We start from the raw sequence: 26,722 nt of genomic DNA on the forward strand, positions 1-26,722 counted from the left end.
AACTCCCCCCCCTCCCCCCCGCCTTTGTAAAACGTAAGCTCTTTGGCGAAACATCTTTCTTCTTAGGTACAGCATCACTGAAAGCTGTTGTGGCTTCCCCTGAGACTCTCCAGAGCCAGGTCCTACAAGCTACAGACAGTTGCACTATAATCCACTCTGTCCATAACTTGTGCACTGTATTTATGCATTTTACTTGATTTGTTTTTATACGTACCCCATGTAAACCACTGCAAACACAATATTACTTGTCATTTTTTAATTAATCACAACTGTAAGACCAGAAAGTTTAGAAATAACAGGTATTGAATATGTGAAACCCACCCCAAGAGGCGTAGACATATTCATTGAATTAAGTGGATCTTACTGGATACAAGTTCTCAGTACTTTGAATCCAGAATGGCTTAGAAAAAATACAAGAACGGGTATTCTGCTAAAGTCTGATATGAGAAAATCATTTCGTTCCCACACTGGTCTCTCTGGCAATTCCATATACAACCGAGAGTAAGGTCATCTTATGAATATGCTCTGTGATAATTTGATCTTAGCTAAAAGGTATCAATTGCCCCCACCAATTGTGTAGAAGACTTTTGTAAAGGGACATTTAGTATTAAGAAACAGTTTTAAGCATCAGGAAACCAAGAATTTTGATGTAATTACTTATAAATTGCTAATTGAGGATGAATATAATCTTAACTTGTAGACAATGCAGAATAGTAGTATAAGAATCACTCTGGGACACCCAAGTATTATTACACCTGTATGCGCACAATGTTCCTTAATAAGGTACATGGGGGTTTGTTAATGTGGTTTATTTTATATCATCTCCTATGGATGTATGCTGGGGTAAGGCTATGAGGATGAATCATGATTAATACAGTACATGGAAGATTATGATGCACCTCCATTTGGGTATGTTTGTTAATGTTCTTTAGTTTCTCCTGCAGATGATCCAAAAAGTCCTATTGATACTTTTAGGATTATGATAAGCTTGAAAAATGTGGATCTTTCAGAAGAACCCGTGTGGCAGGGGCAATATTACATACTGTTTGTTACTGAACACATTATATGTTGCCTAAAAAAAAAAAATTACGACGACAAATACTTTTTTGTGAATAACCTTTAAGTCCATCATGCACAACTGTGTGGCACTTCCTTGGAACACCCACAGTGCAAGTTACATTCACTGTAACGGTCAGAACCTAACCTTAAAGCTATTCCAGGACTAACAAACTGACCACGTTTCAAACTAAATATCGCACTGTAATTGGCTCATTACGCAGCCAACCGAGCAGCTGATCTCAGGAACCTTCTGCTCTAGTATTGCCGTGTACTTGTGGCAAAGATACTGCACATTACTGCATTCTTTCTTCCTGCCTGAGCATCACAGAGGTTCTACTAGATGCTGGATAGCACAGCTGCGGAAATGAAGTAAAGTCAACATACCCGTAACAAACAGATCATCATTGAGTTTACTAGCGCAGCCGCAACGCACGTAGTCTGTGTGCTCTTTGTAGTTAGAGATTTCAGTGCCATTGGGGATGTCCCAGACCTTAGATGTGTAGTCATCTGAGCCGGACACAATACGAAACTTGTCTGAAGTGAAGTCCACAAAATGCACAGCTCTAAGGAGACCAGAGACAATGGGTTATAGCATAGTGAAGACGAGAAGACTTCTGTAGCATGTCATTACTTAGCCATCAGCATTCTGCAAACACAATGTTCCCACTAACAAATACATACTTTATAGAGCTACAGACCTGCACCAAAAAACATATACAGAAAACGCATAAACAATCTCAACTGTTTTAAAGATTAAAAGGTGATATTATATTTTCCATGTGAGAAGATGATAGGAAGTGTCTGTGCTCTCCAGCAGGGATGGATTCTAACTGCTCTACTTGTGAGCTGGAGATACGGGCTAACATGCATCACTTCAACTTGAGAAAACCACTCCAGTAATCTCAGCTCTCACATTATCCTAATTTCCTATTCACTACAGTAGAAGCCGGCAAGCAGCTAATGCTACACAACTACTTTATCCTGCTGTATACTACTGTATCCTTACATCATTATGAGACGAGTGTGTATGGACAAGCCCTCTGTGCCTTGATGGGCTAAATTCTCAGCAGCATCAGATTGGCACACCACAGATAGAACGCAATATCAGACCCAACACTGGGTGTAAATGACACATGCACTTTGATTGGCCAAGACTTACTTGCTGTGTCCGGAAAACTGTCTCAGAGCAGCCTTGCCATTGATGTCAAAGAGCTGCACCACGCTATCTTCACAGCCAGCGGCGAGCAATCTCCCATCGCCCCTGTATGTCCCACAATAAGCAGCGTCTTTAAAGCGGGAGAAGGTTTTTATAGGCTCCTGAGAGTACTGTCCATAGATGTGAATCTGAGGGGAAAATAAAACAGTGCAGACATGTAACTCTCCTCGCACAGATCGACCTGATGTTCAAAGTGACTATTTCCCTGCCCGATGGGCTGCAGTCACACTAAATAGTAAGAGTTAACATTTTAAAATAGGATTTTAATTACCTACCGGTAAAACCTTTTCTCGTAGTCCATAAGGGATATTGGGGGAAACTAGTACGATGGGGTCCAAAGGAGCCGGTGTACTTTAAATTTATTCAACTGGGTGTGCTGGCTCCTCTCCTCTATGCCCCCTCCCACAGGCAGTTATAGGTAAAATAGTGCCCGAAGGAGAAAGGACATACTTAAAGAAAGGAACTTAACAACGAGTAGTGAGATTCACACACCAGCACACCAATAACCTAAAACGACCAGCAACGGCTGGTAACAAAACAGCAATAACTGAACAGGTAACCATATAAGAGAACCTGCAGAAAAGTCAACGCACTGAGGCGGGCGCCCAATATCCCTTATGGACTATGAGAAAAGGATTTACCGGTAGGTAATTAAAATCCTATTTTCTCTAGCATCCATAAGGGATATTGGGGAATTAGTACGATGGGGACGTCCCAAAGCTTCCAGAACAGGCGGGAATGTGCAGAGACGTCTGCAGCACCGCCTGCCCGAACTGGGAATCCTCTTTGGCCAGGGTATCAAACTTGTAGAGCTTCACAAAGATGTTCTTCCCAGACCAGGTAGCAGCTCGGCATAGTTGCAAGGCAGAGACTCCACGGGCAGCCGCCTAGGAAGAACCCACCGATCTAGTAGAGTGAATCCCCAGTAACAGGATCCAATTCCTCCCCCTCCTCCTATGTCTTCTCATCAGAGTCTGAGAGTAAAGCAGGTAACCCACGCTTTTGTGGTCCTGATCTAGATAGGAGGGGGCTGTGGAACATCTGCCCTTGCAGCTAGGTCTGCAACAGCCTGCTGCAGTTGTTGAGTATTAGCAGTGAGCTGAGATAACATATCTGACATAATGGATTTTATGGAACCTAGCTAGGAAGGATCTTGACCCTCCCCCCAGCCCCGTCATTGAGTTGTGAGGACTGGCTGCATTGTTCACATGATTTGGAATCTGATGTGACAAACACTGCATAATTGGTGTTTTACCATGTTTACAGTAAACAACTCTTATATACACATACACACAGACAAGTAATACAATAGCAAGCCTGCCCTTGCTGAATGTGACAGGGAGACAGAGAGAAGGGAACAGCACACCCAAGCTAAACAGCCCCAGTGAGGCTGAAAGCTGTTATATCACGGTGTAACACCGGAGTATTAGTCCTTTTCAGGACACAGCTTGTGTACAATAGCAGCTCTCCCCCTTATTATTTATTACCAGTTATTTATATAGCGCACACATATTCCGCAGCGCTTTACAGAGAGTATTTGCCCATTCACATCAGTCCCTGCCCCAGTGGAGCTTACAATCTATATTCCCTATCACATGTACACACCGACAAATTCACGCTAGGGTTAATTTTTGTTGGGAGCCAATTAACCTACCAGTGTATTTTTGGATTGTAGGAGGAAACCAGAGTACCCGGAGAAAACCCACGCAAGTACGGGGAGAATATACAAACTCTGCACAGTTAGGGTCATGGTGGGAATCAGACCAATGACCTCAGTGCTGTGAGGCAGTAATGCTAACCATTACACCGTTTGTGCTGCCCCTTTGCTACACCCCTGTACCAGTTTTCCAGCGTTATCCTGAGTGCCTGGAGGAGCTGTGTGTGCCTGCTGCTGCAGCTGTAAACAGAAGAAGGTGCTAAAAAGCTGCTGGTCCCGCTCTGAGGAAGCTCTGCCCCCTGTAATGGCGCTGGAGCTTCAGTGATATTCATACTGGCAAAGTCTCCATATAAGTGTAAAACATCACAGCAAGTGTTAGTTTTCACTACCGCTGCCAGTGTACACAGGGGGGCTATAGCGGGTCCTCCCCAGGAGGGTCCTGTATGCCGCCCCTGCGTCTTTGCCGCATGAAGAACCGGGGGACCCCCTAAGCAGAGCCCCCGGTTTATACTCACCACGGTCGTCACCTACAGGTAATGTTAGGGGTGTGCGGCGTGCTGCGATTGTGACCGCTACGGCGCAGTGCCCCGCTGTACAACAACCTCTCAGGACGGTGGTCCTGCAGCGGGGAAGCAGCTCGGACACCTTACAGAGGCCGGTGACCGCCCCCTTCCCCTAACTCCCACGGTGCAGGTATGCTGTTGCCCAAACAGCATACTGAAAATAATAAAGTTTTAAAAGAAACTGAAGAAAACTCTCTGGAGCTGCAGAGATGTGCATCCTCTCCTGAGGGCACTTTTTCCTAAACTGCCTGTGGGAGGGGGCATAGAGGGGAGGAGCCAGCACACCCAGTTGAAGAAATTTTAAGTGCAAAGGCTCCTTTGGACCCCGTCTATACCCCATCGTACTACTTCCCCCAATATCCCTTATGGATGCTAGAGAAAGAGGCCTTTCCACTATAGCAACCCTAAGTAGTATATATCTGGAGTTGTGCTCGCACCCACTTGTATGCTTTGTTTGCAACTAGTCATCACCAGCAATGTGCAGCCCCAAAGTGTATTCTAATGGGGGGTACACTACACACGGGGTGACTTGTGCTGTGTGCTAATCGATCTAGGGGGGTGATTCAGATCTGATCGCTGCTGTACGTTTTCGCACAGTGGGCGATCAGGTCCTAACTGCGCATGCACCGCAATGCCCACGTGCGTCGAACAACGGGCATCACCGGTCAGCGACCGGATGGGGCGAAAAATCCGATAGCACGGGCACTCGCATGGTGATTGACAGGTAGAGGCTGTTTGTGGGTGGCAACTGAGCATTTACAGGGAGTGTCCGGAAAAACACAGGCGTGCACAAGCGGTTTCAGGGCGGGTGTGTGACATTAGCTATGGCCCTGATCAGCCCATTCTCATCGCACTGTAAGAGTAAGTCCTGGACTGCGCACAGACTGCACAAAGTGAATTTTAGCAGCTCGGCGTACACCTAGGAACACACACTTGCACGCCAACTATACACTCCCCCCTGGAGGTGGCGACTATCTGATCGCAGGTCAGCAAAATTAGCAGCCCAGCAATCAGATCTGAAGGAAACCCTAGGTTAGCACAGATCGCTATACACACAGCGATGTGTGCTGAGCAATCTGTGCTAACCAGTGTTCTTTCTACACATGCTAGGCGATCTAACTAGATCTTGCCTGCATGTGCTAAAGACCTGAGCGGACGATGGTGACGCGCGGCCGCACATCACCATCGCTATGGGGTGTACACACAGAGCGTTCCGTGCTTAATTTCGCTTAGAAAATAGGCAAAAATCGCCCCTTGTGTAGCTCCCATAAGTGTGGCCCTAATGCTTTTCCTATTACAACTGCTACTATGGTCAGTGTATAAAAACGTAACACTAGATGTGCCCCCCGTTTATAGGTGTTGAATAAAAACTACACAAACATTTGCAGTCTGCCAGGTATAATTACAATAAGCTGTTGGGGAGTATGTAACATCGAGATGAACGCAATGAAACCATAATCTGTGGAAAGCAGTTTAAAATTGTTTCTATAATTCAACTATTTACAGAAGAAGAAAACCCTGAGCATTGTGCGTGTGCTCCGAATGCCTTGTTCTCCCTGCAGAATGTCCGTTATGGAGATGCAGAAAAGAAAAAAAAGTGCTGTTTGTTTAATTTAATCCTAAAAGGATTATGGTGTTTCATACAGTCTTTATAAACAATTTCAACATAAAAAGATGACAAAAAGATTATGCAAGAGGAAACTGATAGCAATACGGACAAATACACAGAGCGACTTGATCAGTAAGTACATCTGCTCTTATGCTCAATGAATGACAGCATTACGTGAGACGGCACTGCTATACACACACAGTCCTGTGACGGGAAAACGGGTGACGCAAAAGGAAAAAAAAAGTATGAAAGCAAATTTGACCGCAGCATGGTAATCACCACCAAACGCCCCAGCAGGAGTATCAGGAACAGAGACGCTGCTGCTCACAGATTGACCTGGTATGGGTACATCAGGCACAACACACTGGGAAAGTGCACAAAAACTACATTTCTTTTTTTTTTTTTTTGTGTTGGTGATAACGCCATCCATATAAGAGATATGTTTCTGTCCTCTGTTCACCTGCACAGATCCAAAGAACACAATTATATAATATTGTGGCATGCTAATGAATAAATGTACAAAAGGGGGGGTTAGTAGACACAACTTTTTAGTGATTCTCAGGTCATTTCTCAAACAGAACAAACATGTTTACAACTTAAACTTGGAGGACCAAGGCTAGGGATAAATGTAATTACTAAACAAGATTTCCCAAAACAGCTCTTTTCAGGGTTTCCCCCAGTAATTAAAGTTCCCCTGGATTCACCATGAAGAAACCACAGCACATTTACCAAGCTACAGACTAGGAGCCACAGAGTAAGTTATCACTCTGATTCCAGCTCTACAGTGGGACGGGCTCTTATGGGACCAGGGGGTTTATTTACTAATAATTGTGTTTTTGCAGTTTTTAAGGGTGTTTGAACTCGAATGGTATTGGGTGCATTTTACTGCAACTTTTTGAATCCTGATACGATCACACACTAAGCTGCCGAGTTTTGCACATTCGTTTTTTCCGATGTCGATATGATTCGTAATGTCAGGCACTTACGGGAGTGATGAGTAAAACACTGCCTGACAAAACACAAGGAATCCTGGCCGGATCTGTGAGATCCGTGCAGGGCTTTATTGTGTACCTTAAAAATGTGTTTTAATTTGTTTTTAAATCTGAAAAAAATTGCGTGGGGTCCCCCCTCCTAAGCATAACCAGTCTGGGGCTTTGAGCCGGTCCTGGTTGAAAAAATATGGGGAAAAAATTGACAGGGGTTCCCCCATATTTGATCAACCAGCACCGGGCTCTGCGCCTGGTCCTGGTGCAAAAAATACGGGGGACAAAAAGAGTAGGGGTCCCCCGTATTTTTTGTACCAGCACCGGGCTCCACTAGCTGGACAGATTATGCCACAGCCGGGGGTCAATTTTATACAGCGCCCTGCGGCCGTGGCATTAAATACTCAACTAGTCACCCCTGGCCGGGGTACCCTGGAGGAGTGGGGACCCCTTCAATCAAGGGGTCCCCCCCCCCCCCCAGCCACCCAAGGGCCAGGGGTGAAGCCCGAGGCTGTCCCCCCCATCCAATGGCTGCGGATGGGGGGCTGATAGCCTTGTTGAAAATGTAAGAATATTGTTTTTTTGCACAAGAACTACAAGTCCCAGCAAGCCTCCCCCGCAAGCCGGTACTTGGAGAACCACAAGTACCAGCATGCGGGGGGGGAAACGGGCCCGCTGGTACCTGTAGTTCTACTGCAAAAAAAAATACCCAAATAAAAACAGGACACAGACACCGTGAAAGTACAACTTTATTACATTCATTCCGACACACACATACTTACCTATGTTGACACGCCGACTCTGGCCTCGTCTTCGTCTGTCGACGTCTCCAAGTAGAATCCGGGGTACCTGAAAATAAAATTATACTCACCTAAATCCAGTGTGTCCTGTTCTTTTTTTTGTAATCCTCGTACTTTCCAAAAAAAAAAAAAAAGGAAACCCGACCACGCACTGAAAGGGGTCCCATGTTTTCACATGGGACCCCTTTCCCCGACTGCCAGGACCCCCCCTGACTACTGTCAAAGATGGTCCCTTCTGCCAATCAGGGAGCGCCACGTCGTGGCACCCTCCTGATTGGCTGTGTGCTCCTGTAGTGTCTGTCAGGCAGCACACGGCAGAGATACAATGTAGCGCCTATGCTATGCACGAAAATTACAAAACTAAAAGAAATGTTGCCTCCAGCCATTATACGTAAAGTGCTTGGTGAATAATATACGTTCCTCATGACAGACATGTTTTCAGATGATGGATATTATTATTACTGCCAGAGCTGCATCGCTGTGTCGTACTTACCCGTGTAGATGCTGTAACTGCATAATTACAAGGCTGAACAGGAGAAAAGTCTATTTTGGTTACAGCTCCAAATTCTTTAATCTGGACAGGAGTCTAATGCAGAAAAATAAATATTAAAACAAAGAAGAGACAAACAGAGTTTAGTTGTGCAAGTAATACACCCATCTGATTGCCTGTAACATGCACATTATTAAGAAAAATAAGATTTTACTCACCGGTAAATCTATTTCTCGTAGTCCGTAGTGGATGCTGGGGACTCCGTAAGGACCATGGGGAATAGACGGGCTCCGCAGGAGGCTGGGCACTCTATAAGAAAGATTTGGTACTATCTGGTGTGCACTGGCTCCTCCCTCTATGCCCCTCCTCCAGACCTCAGTTAGAATACTGTGCCCGGAAGAGCTGACACAATAAGGAAGGATTTTGAATCCCGGGTAAGACTCATACCAGCCACACCGTATAACTCGTGATACTTTACCCAGTTAACAGTATGAAATATAACTGAGCCTCTCAACAGATGGCTCAACAATAACCCTTTAGTTAGGCAATAACTATATACAAGTATTGCAGACAATCCGCACTTGGGATGGGCGCCCAGCATCCACTACGGACTACGAGAAATAGATTTACCGGTGAGTAAAATCTTATTTTCTCTGACGTCCTAGTGGATGCTGGGGACTCCGTAAGGACCATGGGGATTATACCAAAGCTCCCAAACGGGCGGGAGAGTGCGGATGACTCTGCAGCACCGAATGAGAGAACTCAAGGTCCTCCTCAGCCAGGGTATCAAATTTTTAGAATTTAGCAAACGTGTTTGCCCCTGACCAAGTTGCAGCTCGGCAAAGTTGTAAAGCCGAGACCCCTCGGGCAGCCGCCCAAGATGAGCCCACTTTCCTCGTGGAATGGGCTTTCACTGATTTAGGATGCGGCAATCCAGCCGCAGAATGCGCCAGCTGAATTGTGCTACAAATCCAGCGAGCAATAGTCTGCTTAGAAGCAGGAGCACCTATCTTGTTGGGTGCATACAGGACAAAAAGCGAGTCAGTCTTCCTGACTCCAGCCGTCCTGGAAACAAAGTTTCAAGCCCTGACTACATCCAGTAACTTGGAATCCTCCAAGTCCCTAGTAGCCGCAGGCACCACAATAGGTTGGTTCAAGTGAAAAGCAGATACCACCTTAGGGAGAAACTGGGGACGAGTCCTCAATTCTGCCCTATCCATATGAAAAATCAGATAAGGGCTTTTACAAGACAAAGCCGCCAATTCTGACACACGCCTGGCCGAAGCCAAGGCCAATAACATGACCACTTTCCACGTGAGATATTTCAGATCCACAGTTTTAAGTGGTTCAAACCAATGTGATTTCAGGAAACTCAACACCACATTGAGATCCCAAGGTGCCACGGGAGGCACAAAAGGGGGCTGAATATGAAGCACTCCCTTTACAAAAGTCTGAACTTCAGGCAGTGAAGCCAGTTCTTTCTGGAAGAAAATCGACAGGGCCGAAATCTGGACCTTAATGGAACCCAATTTTAGGCCCATAGTCACTCCCGACTGTAGGAAGTGCAGAAACCGACCCAGCTGAAATTCTTCTGTTGGGGCCTTCCTGGCCTCACACCACGCAACATATTTTCGCCAAATACGGTGATAATGGTTCGCGGTTACTTCTTTCCTGGCTTTTATCAGCGTAGGAATGACTTCCTCTGGAATGCCCTTTTCCTTTAGGATCCGGAATTCAACCGCCATGCCGTCAAACGCAGCCGCGGTAAGTCTTGGAACAGACAGGGCCCCTGCTGTAGCAGATCCTGTCTGAGCGGTAGGGGCCATGGGTCCTCTGATATCATTTCTTGAAGTTCTGGGTACCAAGCCCTTCTTGGCCAATCCGGAACCACGAGTATCGTTCTTACTCCTCGCCTTCTTATTATTCTCAGTACCTTTGGTATGAGAGGCAGAGGAGGGAACACATAAACCGACTGGTACACCCACGGTGTCACTAGAGCGTCCACAGCTATCGCCTGAGGGTCCCTTGACCTTGCGCAATATCTCTTTAGCTTTTTGTTGAGGCGGGACGCCATCATGTCCACCTGTGGCCTTTCCCAACGGTTTACCAACAGTAGGAAGACTTCTGGATGAAGTCCCCACTCTCCCGGGTGTAGGTCGTGTCTGCTGAGGAAGTCTGCTTCCCAGTTGTCCACTCCCGGAATGAACACTGCTGACAGTGCTAGTACGTGATTTTCCGCCCATCGGAGAATCCTTGTGGCTTCTGCCATCGCCATCCTGCTTCTTGTGCCGCCCTGTCGGTTCACATGGGCGACTGCCGTGATGTTGTCTGACTGGATCAGTACCGGCTGGTTTTGAAGCAGGGGTTTTGCCTGACTTAGGGCATTGTAAATGGCCCTCAGTTCCAGAATATTTATGTGTAGGGAAGTCTCCTGACTTGACCATAGTCCTTGGAAGTTTCTTCCCTGTGTGACTGCTCCCCAGCCTCGAAGGCTGGCATCCGTGGTCACCAGGACCCAGTCCTGTATGCCGAATCTGCAGCCCTCTAGAGGATGAGCACTCTGCAGCCACCACAGTAGAGACACCCTGGTCCTTGGAGACAGGGTTATCAGTTGATGCATCTGAAGATGCGATCCCGACCACTTGTCCAAGAGGTCCCACTGGAAGGTCCTCGCATGGAACCTGCCGAATGGAATTTCTTCGTATGAAGCCACCATTTTTCCCAGGACTCGTGTGCAGTGATGCACCGATACCCGTTTCGGTTTTAGGAGGTCTCTGACTAGAGATGACAGCTCCTTGGCTTTCTCCTGCGGGAGAAACACTTTTTTCAGTTCTGTGTCCAAAATCATCCCCAGGAACAGTAAGCGAGTGGAAGGAACCAGTTGTGACTTTGGAATGTTTAGAATCCAGCCATGCTGTTGTAGCACTTCCCGAGATAGTGCTACTCCGACCAGTAACTGCTCCCTGGACCTCGCCTTTATAAGGAGATCGTCCAAGTACGGGATAATTAAAACTACCTTTTTTCGAAGGAGTATCATCATTTCTGCCATTACTTTGGTAAACACCCTCGGTGCCGTGGACAGTCCAAACGGTAGTGTCTGGAATTGGTAATGGCAGTCCTGTACCACAAATCTGAGGTACTCCTGGTGAGGAAGGTAAATGGGGACATGCAGGTAAGCATCCTTGATGTCCAGGGATACCATGTAATCCCCCTCGTCCAGGCTTGCAATAACCGCCCTGAGCGATTCCATCTTGAACTTGAATTTTGTTATGTAAGTGTTCAAGGATTTCAAATCTAAAATGGGTCTCACCGAACCGTCTGGTTTCGGTACCACAAACAGTGTGGAATAGTAGCCCCGGCCTTGTTGAAGTAGGGGTACCTTGACTATCACCTGCTGGGAATACAGCTTGTGAATGGCCTCTAGCACAGCCTCCCTGCCCGAGGGAGTCGTCGGTAAGGCCGATTTGAGGAAACGGCGGGGGGGAGGCGCCTCGAATTCCAGCTTGTACCCCTGAGATACTACTTGAAGGATCCAGGGATCCACCCGTGAGCGAGCCCACTGATCGCTGAAATTCTTGAGGCGGCCCCCCACCGTACCTGGCTCCGCCTGTGGAGCCCCACCGTCATGCGGCGGATTTGGAAGAAGCGGGGGAGGACTTTTGGTCCTGGGAACCTGCTGTGTGTTGCAGCTTTTTCCCCCTTCCTCTGCCTCTAGACAGAAAGGACCCGCCTTTTCCCCGCCTGTTTTTCTGGGGTCGAAAGGACTGTACTTGGTAATACGGTGCTTTCTTAGGCTGTGAGGGGACATGGGGCAAAAATGTAGACTTCCCAGCTGTTGCTGTGGAAACAAGGTCTGAGAGACCGTCCCCGAATAACTCCTCACCCTTATAAGGCAAAACTTCCATGTGCCTTTTAGAATCTGCATCTCCTGTCCACTGCAGAGTCCATAAGCCTCTCCTAGCAGAAATGGACAATGCACTTATTCTAGATGCCAGCCGGCAGATCTCCCTCTGTGCATCTCTCATGTATAAGACTGAGTCTTTTATATGCTCTATGGTTAGCAATATAGTGTCTCTGTCTAGGGTGTCAATATTTTCCGACAGGGAATCTGACCAAGCAGCAGCAGCACTGCACATCCAGGCTGAAGCAATAGCTGGTCTCAGTATAACACCAGTGTGTGTGTATATAGATTTTAGGATAGCCTCCTGCTTTCTATCAGCAGGTTCCTTTAGGGCGGCCGTATCCGGAGACGGTAGTGCCACCTTTTTAGACAAACGTGTGAGCGCTTTATCCACCCTAGGGGGAGTTTCCCAACGTGACCTATCCTCTGGCGAGAAAGGGAACGCCATTAGTAATTTTTTTGAAATCACCAATTTTTTATCGGGGAAAGCCCACGCTTCTTCACACACATCATTCAATTCCTCAGATGGGGGAAAAACTATTGGTAGTTTTTTCTCCCCAAACATAATACCCTTTTTTGAGGTACCTGGGTTTATATCAGAAAGGTGTAATACCTCTTTCATTGCCTCAATCATGCCACAAATGGCCCTAGTGGACATTAAATTTGACTCATCGTCGTCGACACTTGCATCAGTATCCGTGTCGACATCTGTGTCTGCCATCTGAGGTAGTGATCGTTTCAGGGCCCCTGACGGCCTTTGAATCGTCTGGGCAGGCACGAGCTGAGAAGCCGGCTGTCCCGCATTTGGCATGTCGTCAAATTTTTTATGTAAGGAGTCGACACTTGCACGTAATTCCTTCCATAAGTCCATCCACTCAGGTGTCTGCCCCGCAGGGGGTGACAACACATTTATAGGCATCTGCTCCGCCTCCACATAAGTCTCCTCATCAAACATGTCGACACAGCCGTACCGACACACCGCACACACACAGGGAATGCTCTTAAAGGAGACAGGACCCCACAAAAGCCCTTTGGGGAGACAGAGAGAGAGTATACCAGCACACACCAGAGCGCTATAATAATACAGGGACTAACTGAATTATGACCCTTTATAGCTGCTTATTGTATTAAACTGCGCCAAAATTTAGTGCCCCCCTCTCTTTTTTTACCCTTTCTGTAGTGTAGACTGCAGGGGAGAGTCAGGGAGCTTCCTTCCAGCGGAACTGTGAGGGAATAATGGCGCCAGTGTGCTGAGGGAGATGGCTCCGCCCCTTTTTCGGCTGCCTTTTCTCCCGCTTTTTTCTGTATTCTGGCAGGGGTAATTACCACATATATAGCCTCTGGGGCTATATATTGTGGTTATTTTGCCAGCCAAGGTGATATTATTGCTGCTCAGGGCGCCCCCCCCCCAGCGCCCTGCACCCTCAGTGACCGGAGTGTGAAGTGTGTATGAGGAGCAATGGCGCACAGCTGCAGTGCTGTGCGCTACCTTGGTGAAGACTGAAGTCTTCTGCCGCCGATTTTCCAGACCATCTTCATGCTTCTGGCTCTGTAATGGGAACGGCGGCGCGGCTCCGGGAACGAACACCAAGGACGGGTCCTGCGGTCGATCCCTCTGGAGCTAATGGTGTCCAGTAGCCTAAGAAGCTCAAGCTAGCTGCAAGCAGGTAGGTTCGCTTCTTCTCCCCTTAGTCCCTCGATGCAGTGAGCCTGTTGCCAGCAGGTCTCACTGTAAAATAAAAAACCCAATTTAAACTTTCTTTCTAGAAGCTCAGGAGAGCTCCTAGTGTGCAACCAGCTCGGGCCGGGCACAGAAATCTAACTGAGGTCTGGAGGAGGGGCATAGAGGGAGGAGCCAGTGCACACCAGATAGTACCAAATCTTTCTTATAGAGTGCCCAGTCTCCTGCGGAGCCCGTCTATTCCCCATGGTCCTTACGGAGTCCCCAGCATCCACTAGGACGTCAGAGAAATACAATTAACAGTTCCAAAGGACAAGTAGTTGCTTTCACATTTCCAATAAAATGCAGCCAGCAGAGCCTACAGCCTCTTTGGGGGTCACTCTATTGTTCTCCCAATGGATGTTACTAACGGGTGCCGTGGGAGAACATATTTCTGCTCGGAGCCTCCTGAGGGGGGCAATTCAATAAAACATGAGTTTGTTCAGCTCTAGGGATGAGTGCCTGGAACTTTTCAGTTGCTCACACTGTGAACCTGCGACTAGTGGATATGTCCTTGCGCCCGCCTGAGAGGAGAGCACAAATACGACTAAACTAGTACCTCTGGGCTAGCTGCGGTATTACCGCGTGGTCACCGGACATTAGCCCTGGTAAAATTGCTTGAATACAGTTACATTTTTTATTGTTTTGTAATAAAATGTATTTATTTTAAAGAGAAGCCAATAGTGTGTTTTCTATTTGCAAACACGCGATCAATCAAGTAGTATACCTCCCAGCACAGCAGCAGTCATTTATATTTATATTATATATGTATTTTTTTTTTTTTCGTGCTGTATATATTACCTTGTAATGCTTCCAGTATAGTGTATCCTGTGTTATCTTTTCTCCAAGCTTAGGGTAAGATGGGACAGCGACAGGTTTGTATCCAGACATCTTCTCTTTTACAAGATAGAAAAAAATATATATATGTATATATATTTATTTTTCCCCCCCAACCCAGATCCAGTCTAGAATGTGGATGCAAAAAAAAAAAAAATAATAATAAGAGAGGAGAAGAAGAAGAAGAAAAACAAACAAACCCACAATAAGACATTTTCTTTAGTAAGTTTAGTTCGGCAGGGCATGTCTCCCACAGCCTTATAGACATACTATGAAACATTAACTGTTTTGGGTTTTTCTATTATTAAAGGATATTCAGCACTGCCATCAACTTCCAATTACTACTGGGAATTTAATTCATTAGATTATTTACTGAACTTCACTAATACATCACAGAATAACAGTTTTATTCTCTATATGTGAATCTTGGCACTTTCCCCCAGTAAGAATGACCTAAGAATGACCGGCAATTTGCCAAAAAACACGGGTCCTATTTCCTGTGTGAAAGGATCAACCCGGGCAGAAATTCCCGGATTTTTGATCCAGGAACTTACCAGGGTTGGAGAACCGAGAATTTTCGACCTGGCTTGAGCCTGTCACACAGACGTAAAACCCGTTATGACTCGCAATTTACTGGGTAGAAATTCTTGACTCTGTAATTTTGCTTCTCTGTGTGAAGGGGAGGGGGGGGGGTCAGGCAGAGATTGGCAAATTGACACGGCACTGAAATGCCGGGTAGTTTCCAGGATTTCTGTCTGAAAAGGGTATAACACTAATTAGATCTCTTTTCTCTTATCGCTCCTCCAACACAAAGGGACCACCCCTTAGCTGCCTGATTAGCTCCGGCACGAGGGCTAGGGCCATTTAGAAATGGCTTGTTGGTCTACATATGAATGCAAGAGTAGATACCGACTTGGGTGGGCTCTGCTCAACTTCAGCTTTAAAAGGGCATTTGCCCTGTTCCTTCACAGGGGAGTAAAGCAGATATTGTGGGCATACAGGGGACAATTCAATTGTTTCCTGTGCCCCCTGCTGGGTGTCTACAGGAATGGACATCTATCGTAGCTATTCAATTGTTGCTCCCATTAGTAAATAAGGCGCCTGACCACTCTGTGTTTGGGTGCCCAAATTACAGATTTAACACATTTTGCTTTTTCATACCTCTGGAGGCTGCGAGACAAAAATGTGACTAATGGCGGCTAATGGCGTTTGATCAGAGAAATTACTGAATAGCTCCGCTAGACACCCATTTCTATAGACGCAGAGCAGAGGGCACAGGAAACAATTGAATCATCACCACATGAGCGTGAAATCTCTCAGTGAATGGCTAGGATATTTGATTGTTTTCAGCTTGTCAGATAAAATGTCTTAAGAACACGAAAAGAGAGGTACATCTGCACACTTGAATGATCTATGTTAACAATTTAATTGATGAATAAATCAATAAAGCCCCATTTGCTCCGAAACACTGGAAAATGAACAAAACCTGTCCGTGATTTAACCAATCTGTATAAACGACAGTTTTTGTCCATTTTCCAGTGTTTGGGAGCAAATGGTCGATTATCAGTTGCTCTCATCCATTACCAGATTTTCATTCCAACCACAGATTATCTGACCGATAATTGTATAGTGTATGCCTAGTTTAATAGTAAAAGTAACAGGTTATTGATAATTTGTTTCTAAATTTTAAGACCATAGTAAGGTTGTAGTGTTTTCTAATGCTGGGCATACACTGGCAGACATTTTATCTGAACATATAAAGAGAACTAGAAAGACGGTTGTTGAGTTGGGTGCACCGTCTTTCTAGTTCTCTTTATATGTTTTGATACCTTGGTTGTAATAGGGTCACACCCCCAGAGAGGCATAAAGTCTATTTCAGACACACGTCTATTGGGGCTTTATTGATTTATTCATCAATTAAATTATCAGTTGCTCTCATCCATTACCAGATTTTCATTCCGACCACAGATTATCTGACAGATAATTGTATAGTGTATGCCCAGCTGTAGACAGATCTTGTAGTACATGTCACAGGGATTACCGGCTGCTCTTCTTTTCTTACTTACCGCTAATATTCTCCTTCACATTATACTAATAATTCAAGATATCAAATGAGAAATATATATTCTTTCATTTTAACAAACAGAATTATTAAAACAATTTACTAGTGTGGAAACGTTCTTATTCTACATACAGTTATACCAGTGGTTCCCAAACTGTGTGCCGTGGCACCCTGGGGTGCCTCGGGACACTTGCAGGGGTGCCACGGGTTGGTGATCCAGAACCAATTCAAATTCTGCATGGTCAATGTAAAAAGCAAAACCAGTGTTAATGGCTGCCAATCATAAAATATATTGACAATCAGAAGCAAATCTTGTCCCTCACCACATAAGTTACCCTAAGGATGACATATAAAGACAATTTACTTAATTTAATATTTCTTTCTACATTTTTCAATAAGAAACTATTGGCCTAGGGGTGCCGTGAAAAAAATTCTGATACTCTAGAGTGCCGTGATTCCAAAAAGTTTGGGAACCACTGAGTTATACTGATCCTTGTCATACCCCCTATTACAGCCGCATCTATTCTCCTCATGTTTCTGTGGGGATTATATGAAGTTGGGTCTGACACATAGAATCACACATACGACTCATATAGATGTAGCCATGCTCGTCTTTGCTGCGATGCGGCATGCTGCAACATGGCATGGCATGCCAGGCTACGACTATGTGCAGCCAGCGATCGCTCCATTACTTTCTAATGGACTTAATTGCGCGATCGGTGAGTGCGAAGTCACAGCCAGGCACGCCATGCAGCATCACAGCAAGATGAGCATTGCTACATGTGTGTATAACACCGGGAACAGCGTATGATCCAGCCACAGCTGCACAGCAGGGACATGGGAAACGCAGCATGGAAGATGTGGCCTTTACTGAGCCCATTATAATGAATGACACTAATGCAGCCGCATCTACTGATCACAGATCTACACCGCTGCATAATAAAACATCAGCATACATATGCTGTATTCTGCCTACAGCCATGGATCTGTGACGAGTGAGAATGTAAAGTGACCGGCAGCACAAGTCACACACACAATCACATCACCAAATGTGATTTTATATATATATATATATATATATATATATATTCACACGCCGCATGATGACACGGAGTACACCCCCAGCAGCCGCCCCTGTGCACGGGGTGCCACACAGACTGATGCCCCGCTGTCACCGGTAACTCCGGACCACTCTCAGCACCTACCCCGCAGTCCCGGCCTCACCGGCCGCTCACCGTCACCAAGTCACGTTGCCAGGATCAGCCCTGCACGCCGCCATCTTCCCTCATGACGTACTTCCGGGGAGGTCGCGCGGATTATACGTCACTGATCAGCGCGGGATGGATGCGGGGCGCTGCTGCCAGGAAGCGTCCCTCTGTGGTTGGTTCTATATCGGAGGGGCTGAAGGGACCTTGTGACGTATTGAGGGGAGGAGCTGTGTAGGGATGCGGGGCATGCCATAGCCGTTACTGGTGACCCGGGAACAGGCGGACACTGGAAGCAGCCCGGTGTCTGAGAGCACAGGGGGCGGCAAGTGGCGAGTGTATCATACAACACTAGGTGGCTGCAGCCGGCTGTCATTGTCACTGGGTGAGTTACCCGCATCCCTGTCCTGCACCTGTCCCTGTGTATCACACTGACTCCCTGCACCTGTGTGTCACGCTGACTCCCTGTCCCTGTGTATCACACTGACTCCCTGCACCTGTCCCTGCGTATCACACTGACTGTCCCTGTGTGTCACGCGGACTCCCTGCACCTGTCCCTGTGTGTCACGCTGACTCCCTGCACCTGTCCCTGTGTGTCACACTGACTCCCTGCACCTGTCTCTGTGTATCACACTGACTCCCTGCACCTGTCCCTGTGTATCACGCTGACTCCCTGCACCTGTCCCTGTGTCACGCTGACTCCCTGTCCCTGTGTCACGCTGACTCCCTGCACCTGTCCCTGTGTGTCACGCTGACTCCCTGTCTCACGCTGACTCCCTGCACCTGTCCCTGTGTGTCACGCTGACTCCCTGTGTGTCACGCTGACTCCCTGTGTGTCACGCTGACTCCCTGTGTCACGCTGACTCCCTGTGTGTCACGCTGACTCCCTGCACCTGTCCCTGTGTGTCACGCTGACTCCCTGCACCTGTCCCTGTGTGTCACGCTGACTCCCTGTCCCTGTGTGTCACGCTGACTCCCTGCACCTGTCCCTGTGTGTCACGCTGACTCCCTGTCCCTGTGTCTTACGCTGACTCCCTGCACCTGTCCCTGTGTTTTACGCTGTGTCACACGCCAGAGGCGGCGTTAGCCGTGCTTAACCCTGCGTGTCTGCTGGTCTGTGTTGCGGTCTCCGCCTTCGGTAGGCCACGGGCTCCGGCGTCTGGCTGGCGCGGCTCCCTGCGGTTCTCCAGGGCATGGGCGCCGCCATGACACCCGGCATCACGTGGACGGGGGGCAGGTGACGTCATCAGACTGGTCCGCCAATCCAGCGGTGGCGGGAGATTCAAAGTCAGACGCCGGACAGAGCCTCAGCGCCTGAGTATCGTCTTCCCTGACGTGGATGCCAGCGCTCTTGTTCCCGGCAAGGATCTCTGAAGTTGTACTCCAGTGTCTCCGGCATTTCCAGGTGCCAGTTCGCTGCACCGGTTCCAGTGTATTCAGCGGCCGGTGTATCTCTCTGCGGTCCAGTCACCAGTGCTCCTAGGAATCAGCGTGGGCTGCGGGCCCTAAATCACCGTTCTCAAGTTCTACGAATCACTAGCGTCTTAAACCACTGCACTTCAGTTCTTCACATCATCAGCGACTCAGTCACCGTTCTCCAGTTCTACAAATCAACAGCGTCTTAAACCACCGCACTTAAGTTCTTCACATCATCAGCGTCTCAGTCACCGTTCCCAAGTTCTACAAATCAACAGCGTCTTAAACCACTGCACTTTAGTTCTTCAAATTACCAGTGTCTTAATCTCCGCTCACAAGTTCTTTAACTATCTGTGTCTTTAACCACCATTTACAAGTTCTTCAAGTTATCAGTGACTTTTAAACATCACCCACAGTTCCTTCACTCACCAGCATCTCTAATATTGCTCACAAGACCCTTCAATGGGTCTGGACATTCCCTCATAAATTCCTTTATGATATATGACTTTAAGTTGTTCTTTTCCTGCAATAAAGCTCTTCAATATTTCACCAAACCTTACTGTCAGCGTCCTGTATGAGGAAATCCTATATTAGGCCACCCCTGTTCCGGCTCAGTTGTGGTCCCTCTTCCCAACCATCGGAAGAATCCCCGAGTCCACAACACCCTCAGTCTAGGCCAGTGACAGTATACTCAGGCCACATGGTCCCGGGGAATCGGAACCCAGAGGCAAGCACCATGCAGGACCTGGTTTCCCGAGTACAGAGTCAGGAAGCAGCACAGAATCAGGTGATGCATTATCTTCAGGAGTTATCTGGCCTGCTGGATCAAATCCAGACTTCTCTGGCTTCAGTGGTTCCAGTTCCAGTATCCGCTCCAGTGGCTGTTTCTAGCAATGTTCCGTCCTTGTCTGCAACCAGGTCACACCTTCAGCTTCCCACTCCTCCTCGTTATAACGGGAATCCAAAGAATTGCAGTGGTTTCCTCAATCAGTGTGAGGTACATTTCGAACTCCTCTCACATAACTTCCCTACTGATCGGTCTAAAGTGGCATACATTATCTCTTTGCTTGAGGGTTCAGCGTTGGAGTGGGTGTCACCGTTGTGGGAGCAATCAGATCCGTTAGTTTCAAGTTATACCAACTTCATCACATAATTCCGAAGGATCTTTGATGAGCCCGGCAGGACGACCGCTGCCTCTGCTGACTTGCTCCGAGTTCGACAAGGCTCTCGTACAGTGGGACAGTATGTGATTCACTTTCAAACTATAGCTTCAGAACTGTGCTGGAATAATGATGCCCTTCGGGCTGCTTTTTAGAACGGGCTCTCGGATCGTTTAAAGGACGAGTTGGTCACTAGAGATCTGCCAGATTCCTTGGAACAGTTGATCTCTCTCTGTGTAAAGGTGGATCTTCGCATGCAGGAACGAGGTGGTGAACGTAGTCGGTCAGACCGGTCGAGATTCCGATCTCTTCCGTCTAAGCAAACAGTTTTCTCTATCGTCCTAAGTGGATGCTGGGGTTCCTGAAAGGACCATGGGGGATAGCGGCTCCGCAGGAGACAGGGCACAAAAAAGTAAAGCTTTACTAGGTCAGGTGGTGTGCACTGGCTCCTCCCCCTATGACCCTCCTCCAGACTCCAGTTAGATTTTGTGCCCGAACGAGAAGGGTGCAATCTAGGTGGCTCTCCTAAAGAGCTGCTTAGAGAAAGTTTAGTTTAGGTTTTTTTCTTTACAGTGAGTCCTGCTGGCAACAGGATCACTGCAACGTGGGACTTAGGGGGAAAGTAGTAAACTCACCTGCATGCAGAGTGGATTTGCTGCTTGGCTACTGGACACCATTAGCTCCAGAGGGATCGAACACAGGCCCAGCCGTGGAGTCCGGTCCCGGAGCCGCGCCGCCGACCCCCTTGCAGATGCTGAAGCGTGAAGAGGTCCGGAAACCGGCGGCTGAAGACTCCTCAGTCTTCATAAGGTAGCGCACAGCACTGCAGCTGTGCGCCATTTTCCTCTCGGCACACTTCACTGGGCAGTCACTGAGGGTGCAGAGCGCTGGGGGGGGGCGCTCTGAGAGGCAAATATAAACCTTATACAAGGCTAAAAATACCTCACATATAGCCCATAGGGGCTATATGGAGATATTTAACCCCTGCCTGACTGGAAAAATAGCGGGAGAAGAACCCGCCGAAAAAGGGGCGGGGCCTATCTCCTCAGCACACGGCGCCATTTTCTGTCACAGCTCCGCTGGTCAGAACGGCTCCCAGGTCTCTCCCCTGCACTGCACTACAGAAACAGGGTAAAACAGAGAGGGGGGGCACATTAATGGCTATATATATATATATATTAAAGCAGCTATAAGGGAGCACTTAATATAAGGATATCCCTTGTATATATAGCGCTTTGTGGTGTGTGCTGGCAGACTCTCCCTCTGTCTCCCCAAAAGGGCTAGTGGGTCCTGTCTTCATTAGAGCATTCCCTGTGAGTTTGCGGTGTGTGTCGGTACGTGGTGTCGACATGTATGAGGACGATATTGGTGTGGAGGCGGAGCAATTGCCAAATATGCAGATGTCACCCCCCAGGGGGTCGACACCAGAATGGATGCCTTTATTTGTGGAATTACGTGATGGTTTATCTTCCCTTAAACAGTCAGTTGAGGACATGAGGCGGCCGGACAATCAATTAATGCCTGTCCAGGCGCCTCAAACACCGTCAGGGGCTGTAAAACGCCCTTTGCCTCAGTCGGTCGACACAGACCCAGACACGGGCACTGATTCCAGTGACGACGGTAGAAATTCAAACGTATTTTCCAGTAGGGCCACACGTTATATGATTTTGGCAATGAAGGAGACGTTACATTTAGCTGATACTACAGATACCGTAAAACAGGGTATTATGTATGGTGTGAAAAAACTACAAACAGTTTTTCCTGAATCAGAAGAATTAAATGACGTGTGTGATGAAGCGTGGGTTGCTCCTGATAAAAAGTTGATAATTTCAAAAAAGTTATTGGCATTATACCCTTTCCCGCCAGAGGTTAGGGCGCGCTGGGAAACACCCCCTAAGGTGGACAAGGCGCTCACACGCTTATCCAAACAAGTGGCGTTACCCTCTCCTGAGACGGCCGCACTTAAGGATCCATCAGATAGAAAGATGGAAGTTATTCAAAAGAATATATACACACATGCAGGTGTTATACTACGACCAGCTATAGCAACTGCCTGGATGTGCAGTGCTGGAGTAGTTTGGTCAGAATCCCTGATTGAAAATATTGATACCCTAGATAGGGACAATGTTTTACTGTCGTTAGAACAAATAAAGGATGCATTTATCTATATGCGTGATGCACAGAGGGATATTTGCACACTGGCATCTCGGGTGAGTGCTATGTCCATTTCAGCCAGAAGAGCCTTATGGACACGACAGTGGACAGGCGATGCGGATTCAAAACGTCACATGGAGGTTTTGCCGTATAAAGGGGAGGAGTTATTTGGAGTTGGTCTATCAGACTTGGTGGCCACGGCTACTGCCGGGAAATCCACTTTTTTACCTCAAGTCACTCCCCAACAGAGAAAGGCACCGACCTTTCAACCGCAGCCTTTTCGCTCCTACAAAAATAAGAGAGCAAAGGGCTTGTCGTACCTGCCACGAGGCAGAGGAAGAGGGAAGAGACACCAACAGGCAGCTCCTTCCCAGGAACAGAAGCCCTCCCCGGCTCCTGCAAAAACCTCAGCATGACGCTGGGGCCTCTCAAGCGGACTCGGGGACAGTGGGGGGCCGTCTCAAAAATTACAGCGCGCAGTGGGCTCACTCGCAGGTAGACCCCTGGATCCTGCAGATAATATCTCAGGGGTACAGGTTGGAATTAGAGACGGATCCTCCTCATCGTTTCCTGAAGTCTGCCTTACCAACCGTCTCTTCCGAAAGGGAGAGGGTGTTGGAAGCCATTCACAAGCTGTACGCTCAGCAGGTGATAGTCAAAGTACCCCTATTACAACAAGGAAAGGGGTATTATTCCACTCTATTTGTGGTACCGAAGCCGGATGGCTCGGTAAGGCCTATTCTAAATCTGAAGTCCTTGAACCTCTACATAAAAAAGTTCAAGTTCAAGATGGAGTCACTCAGAGCAGTGATAGCGAACCTGGAAGAAGGGGACTTTATGGTATCCTTGGACATCAAGGATGCGTATCTACACGTTCCAATTTACCCCGCACACCAGGGGTACCTCAGGTTCATTGTTCAAAACTGTCACTATCAGTTTCAGACGCTGCCGTTCGGATTGTCCACGGCGCCTCGGGTCTTTACCAAGGTAATGGCCGAGATGATGATTCTTCTTCGAAGAAAAGGCGTATTAGTTATCCCATACTTGGACGATCTCCTAATAAGGGCAAGGTCCAGAGAACAGCTGGAGACAGCTTTAGCACTATCTCAAGAGGTGCTAAGACAACACGGGTGGATTCTGAATATTCCAAAATCCCATTTAATCCCGACAACTCGTCTGCTGTTCCTAGGAATGATTCTGGACACGGTTCAGAAAAAGGTTTTCCTTCCAGAGGAAAAAGCCAAGGAGTTATCCGATCTGGTCAGGAACCTCCTAAAACCAGGAAAAGTGTCAGTACATCAATGCACAAGAGTCCTGGGAAAAATGGTGGCTTCTTACGAAGCAATTCCATTCGGCAGATTCCATGCAAGAATATTCCAAAGGGATCTGTTGGACAAATGGTCAGGGTCGCATCTGCAGATGCACCTGCGAATAACCCTGTCACCAAAGACAAGGGTGTCACTTCTGTGGTGGTTGCAGAAGGCTCACCTATTAGAAGGCCGCAGATTCGGCATTCAGGATTGGATCCTGGTGACCACGGACGCCAGCCTGAGAGGCTGGGGAGCAGTCACACAAGGAAGAAACTTCCAGGGAGTATGGACGAGTCTGGAAAAGTCTCTTCACATAAACATTCTGGAACTAAGAGCAATCTACAATGCTCTAAGCCAGGCGGAACTTCTCCTGCAAGGAAAGCCGGTGTTGATTCAGTCGGACAACATCACGGCGGTCGCCCATGTAAACAGGCAGGGCGGCACAAGAAGCAGGAGTGCAATGGCAGAAGCTGCCAAGATTCTTCGCTGGGCGGAGAATCACGTGATAGCACTGTCAGCAGTGTTCATCCCGGGCGTGGACAACTGGGAAGCAGACTTCCTCAGCAGACACGATCTTCATCCGGGAGAGTGGGGTCTACATCCAGAAGTCTTCAACATGTTAATAGACCGTTGGGAAAGACCAATTGTAGACATGATGGCGTCTCGCCTCAACAAGAAACTGGACAAATATTGCGCCAGGTCAAGAGATCCACAGGCAATAGCTGTGGACGCACTGGTAACTCCTTGGGTGTACCAGTCAGTGTATGTGTTTCCTCCTCTGCCGCTCATACCAAAGGTATTGAAGATCATACGGCAAAGAAGAGTAAGAACAATACTAGTGGTTCCGGATTGGCCGAGAAGGACTTGGTATCCGGAACTTCAAGAGATGCTCACGGACGAACCGTGGCCTCTACCTCTGAGAAGGGACCTGCTACAGCAGGGTCCCTGTCTTTTTCAAGACTTACCGCGGCTGCGTTTGACGGCATGGCGGTTGAACGCCAGATCCTAAAAGGGAAAGGCATTCCAGAAGAAGTCATTCCTACCTTGATTAAGGCACGGAAGGAAGTCACCGTGAAACATTATCACCGCATTTGGCGAAAATATGTAGCGTGGTGCGAGGATCGGAGGGTTCCGACGGAGGAATTCCAACTGGGTCGTTTCCTACATTTCCTGCAATCAGGATTATCTATGGGTCTCAAATTGGGATCCATTAAGGTTCAAATTTCGGCCCTGTCAATATTCTTCCAAAAAGAATTGGCCTCTGTCCCTGAGGTCCAGACTTTTGTCAAGGGAGTACTGCATATACAGCCTCCTGTGGTGCCTCCGGTGGCACCGTGGGATCTAAATGTAGTTTTAGATTTCCTCAAATCCCATTGGTTTGAACCATTGAAAAAGGTGGATTTGAAATATCTCACATTGAAAGTGACTATGTTACTAGCCCTGGCCTCTGCCAGGAGAGTATCTGAATTGGCGGCTTTATCTTATAAAAGTCCTTATCTAATCTTCCATTCGGATAGGGCAGAACTGCGGACTCGTCCGCATTTTCTCCCTAAAGTGGTATCAGCATTTCATCTGAACCAACCTATTGTGGTGCCTGCGGCCACTAGCGACTTGGAGGACTCCAAGTTGTTGGACGTTGTCAGAGCCTTAAAAATATACATTGCAAGGACGGCTGGAGTCAGAAAATCTGACTCGCTGTTTATATTGTATGCACCCAACAAGTTGGGCGCACCTGCTTCTAAGCAGTCGATTGCTCGTTGGATTTGTAACACAATTCAACTTGCACATTCTGTGGCAGGCCTGCCACAGCCTAAAACTGTAAAAGCCCACTCCACAAGGAAGGTGGGCTCATCTTGGGCGGCTGCCCGAGGGGTCTCGGCATTACAACTCTGCCGAGCAGCTACGTGGTCGGGGGAGAACACGTTTGTAAAATTTTACAAATTTGATACCCTGGCAAAGGAGGACCTGGAGTTCTCTCATTCGGTGCTGCAGAGTCATCCGCACTCTCCCGCCCGTTTGGGAGCTTTGGTATAATCCCCATGGTCCTTTCAGGAACCCCAGCATCCACTTAGGACGATAGAGAAAATAAGAATTTACTTACCGATAATTCTATTTCTCGGAGTCCGTAGTGGATGCTGGGCGCCCATCCCAAGTGCGGATTATCTGCAATACTTGTACATAGTTATTGTTAACTAATTCGGGTTATTGTTAAGGAGCCATCTTTAAGAGGCCCTTTCTGTTGTCATACTGTTAACTGGGTTTAGATCACAAGTTGTACGGTGTGATTGGTGTGGCTGGTATGAGTCTTACCCGGGATTCAAAATGCCTCCCTTATTGTGTATGCTCGTCCGGGCACAGTACCTAACTGGAGTCTGGAGGAGGGTCATAGGGGGAGGAGCCAGTGCACACCACCTGACCTAGTAAAGCTTTACTTTTTTGTGCCCTGTCTCCTGCGGAGCCGCTATCCCCCATGGTCCTTTCAGGAACCCCAGCATCCACTACGGACTCCGAGAAATAGAATTATCGGTAAGTAAATTCTTATTATTTCAAGTCCAGACGAACCGATGCAGGTTAATCGGT

The 26,722-nt window shown here is 47.6% G+C and overlaps 2 protein-coding genes across 4 annotated transcripts in view; one reads left to right on the plus strand and one right to left on the minus strand.

The window, feature by feature from the left end:
• UTP15 (UTP15 small subunit processome component) overlaps window positions 1-18,250 on the minus strand; it is a 51,270-nt gene extending 33,020 nt beyond the window's left edge. The window contains exons 1-5 of one of the 3 annotated variants that reach the window (XM_063963871.1): window positions 18,103-18,250; window positions 14,800-14,889; window positions 8,381-8,473; window positions 2,219-2,403; window positions 1,444-1,622 (exon numbers count right to left, since the gene is read on the minus strand). In XM_063963871.1, the coding sequence (XP_063819941.1) occupies window positions 1,444-1,622; window positions 2,219-2,403; window positions 8,381-8,473; window positions 14,800-14,889 (547 nt within the window). In that variant the 5' untranslated portion in view covers window positions 18,103-18,250. Of the gene's footprint in view, window positions 1-1,443; window positions 1,623-2,218; window positions 2,404-8,380; window positions 8,474-14,799; window positions 14,964-18,102 lie in introns of all 3 variants that reach the window. The other 2 variants (XM_063963870.1, XM_063963869.1) reach the window with 2 other exon arrangements.
• A 49-nt stretch (window positions 18,251-18,299) lies between these two features.
• The window catches only part of ANKRA2 (ankyrin repeat family A member 2), a 53,061-nt gene continuing 44,638 nt past the window's right edge, over window positions 18,300-26,722 (plus strand). The window contains exon 1 of the mRNA XM_063963872.1: window positions 18,300-18,487. The gene's annotated coding sequence lies outside the window, so the exon portion shown is untranslated. The remainder of the gene's footprint in view (window positions 18,488-26,722) is intronic.

This window comes from Pseudophryne corroboree, chromosome 1 (assembly GCF_028390025.1).
Source record: "Pseudophryne corroboree isolate aPseCor3 chromosome 1, aPseCor3.hap2, whole genome shotgun sequence".
NCBI lineage: Eukaryota > Metazoa > Chordata > Amphibia > Anura > Myobatrachidae > Pseudophryne > Pseudophryne corroboree.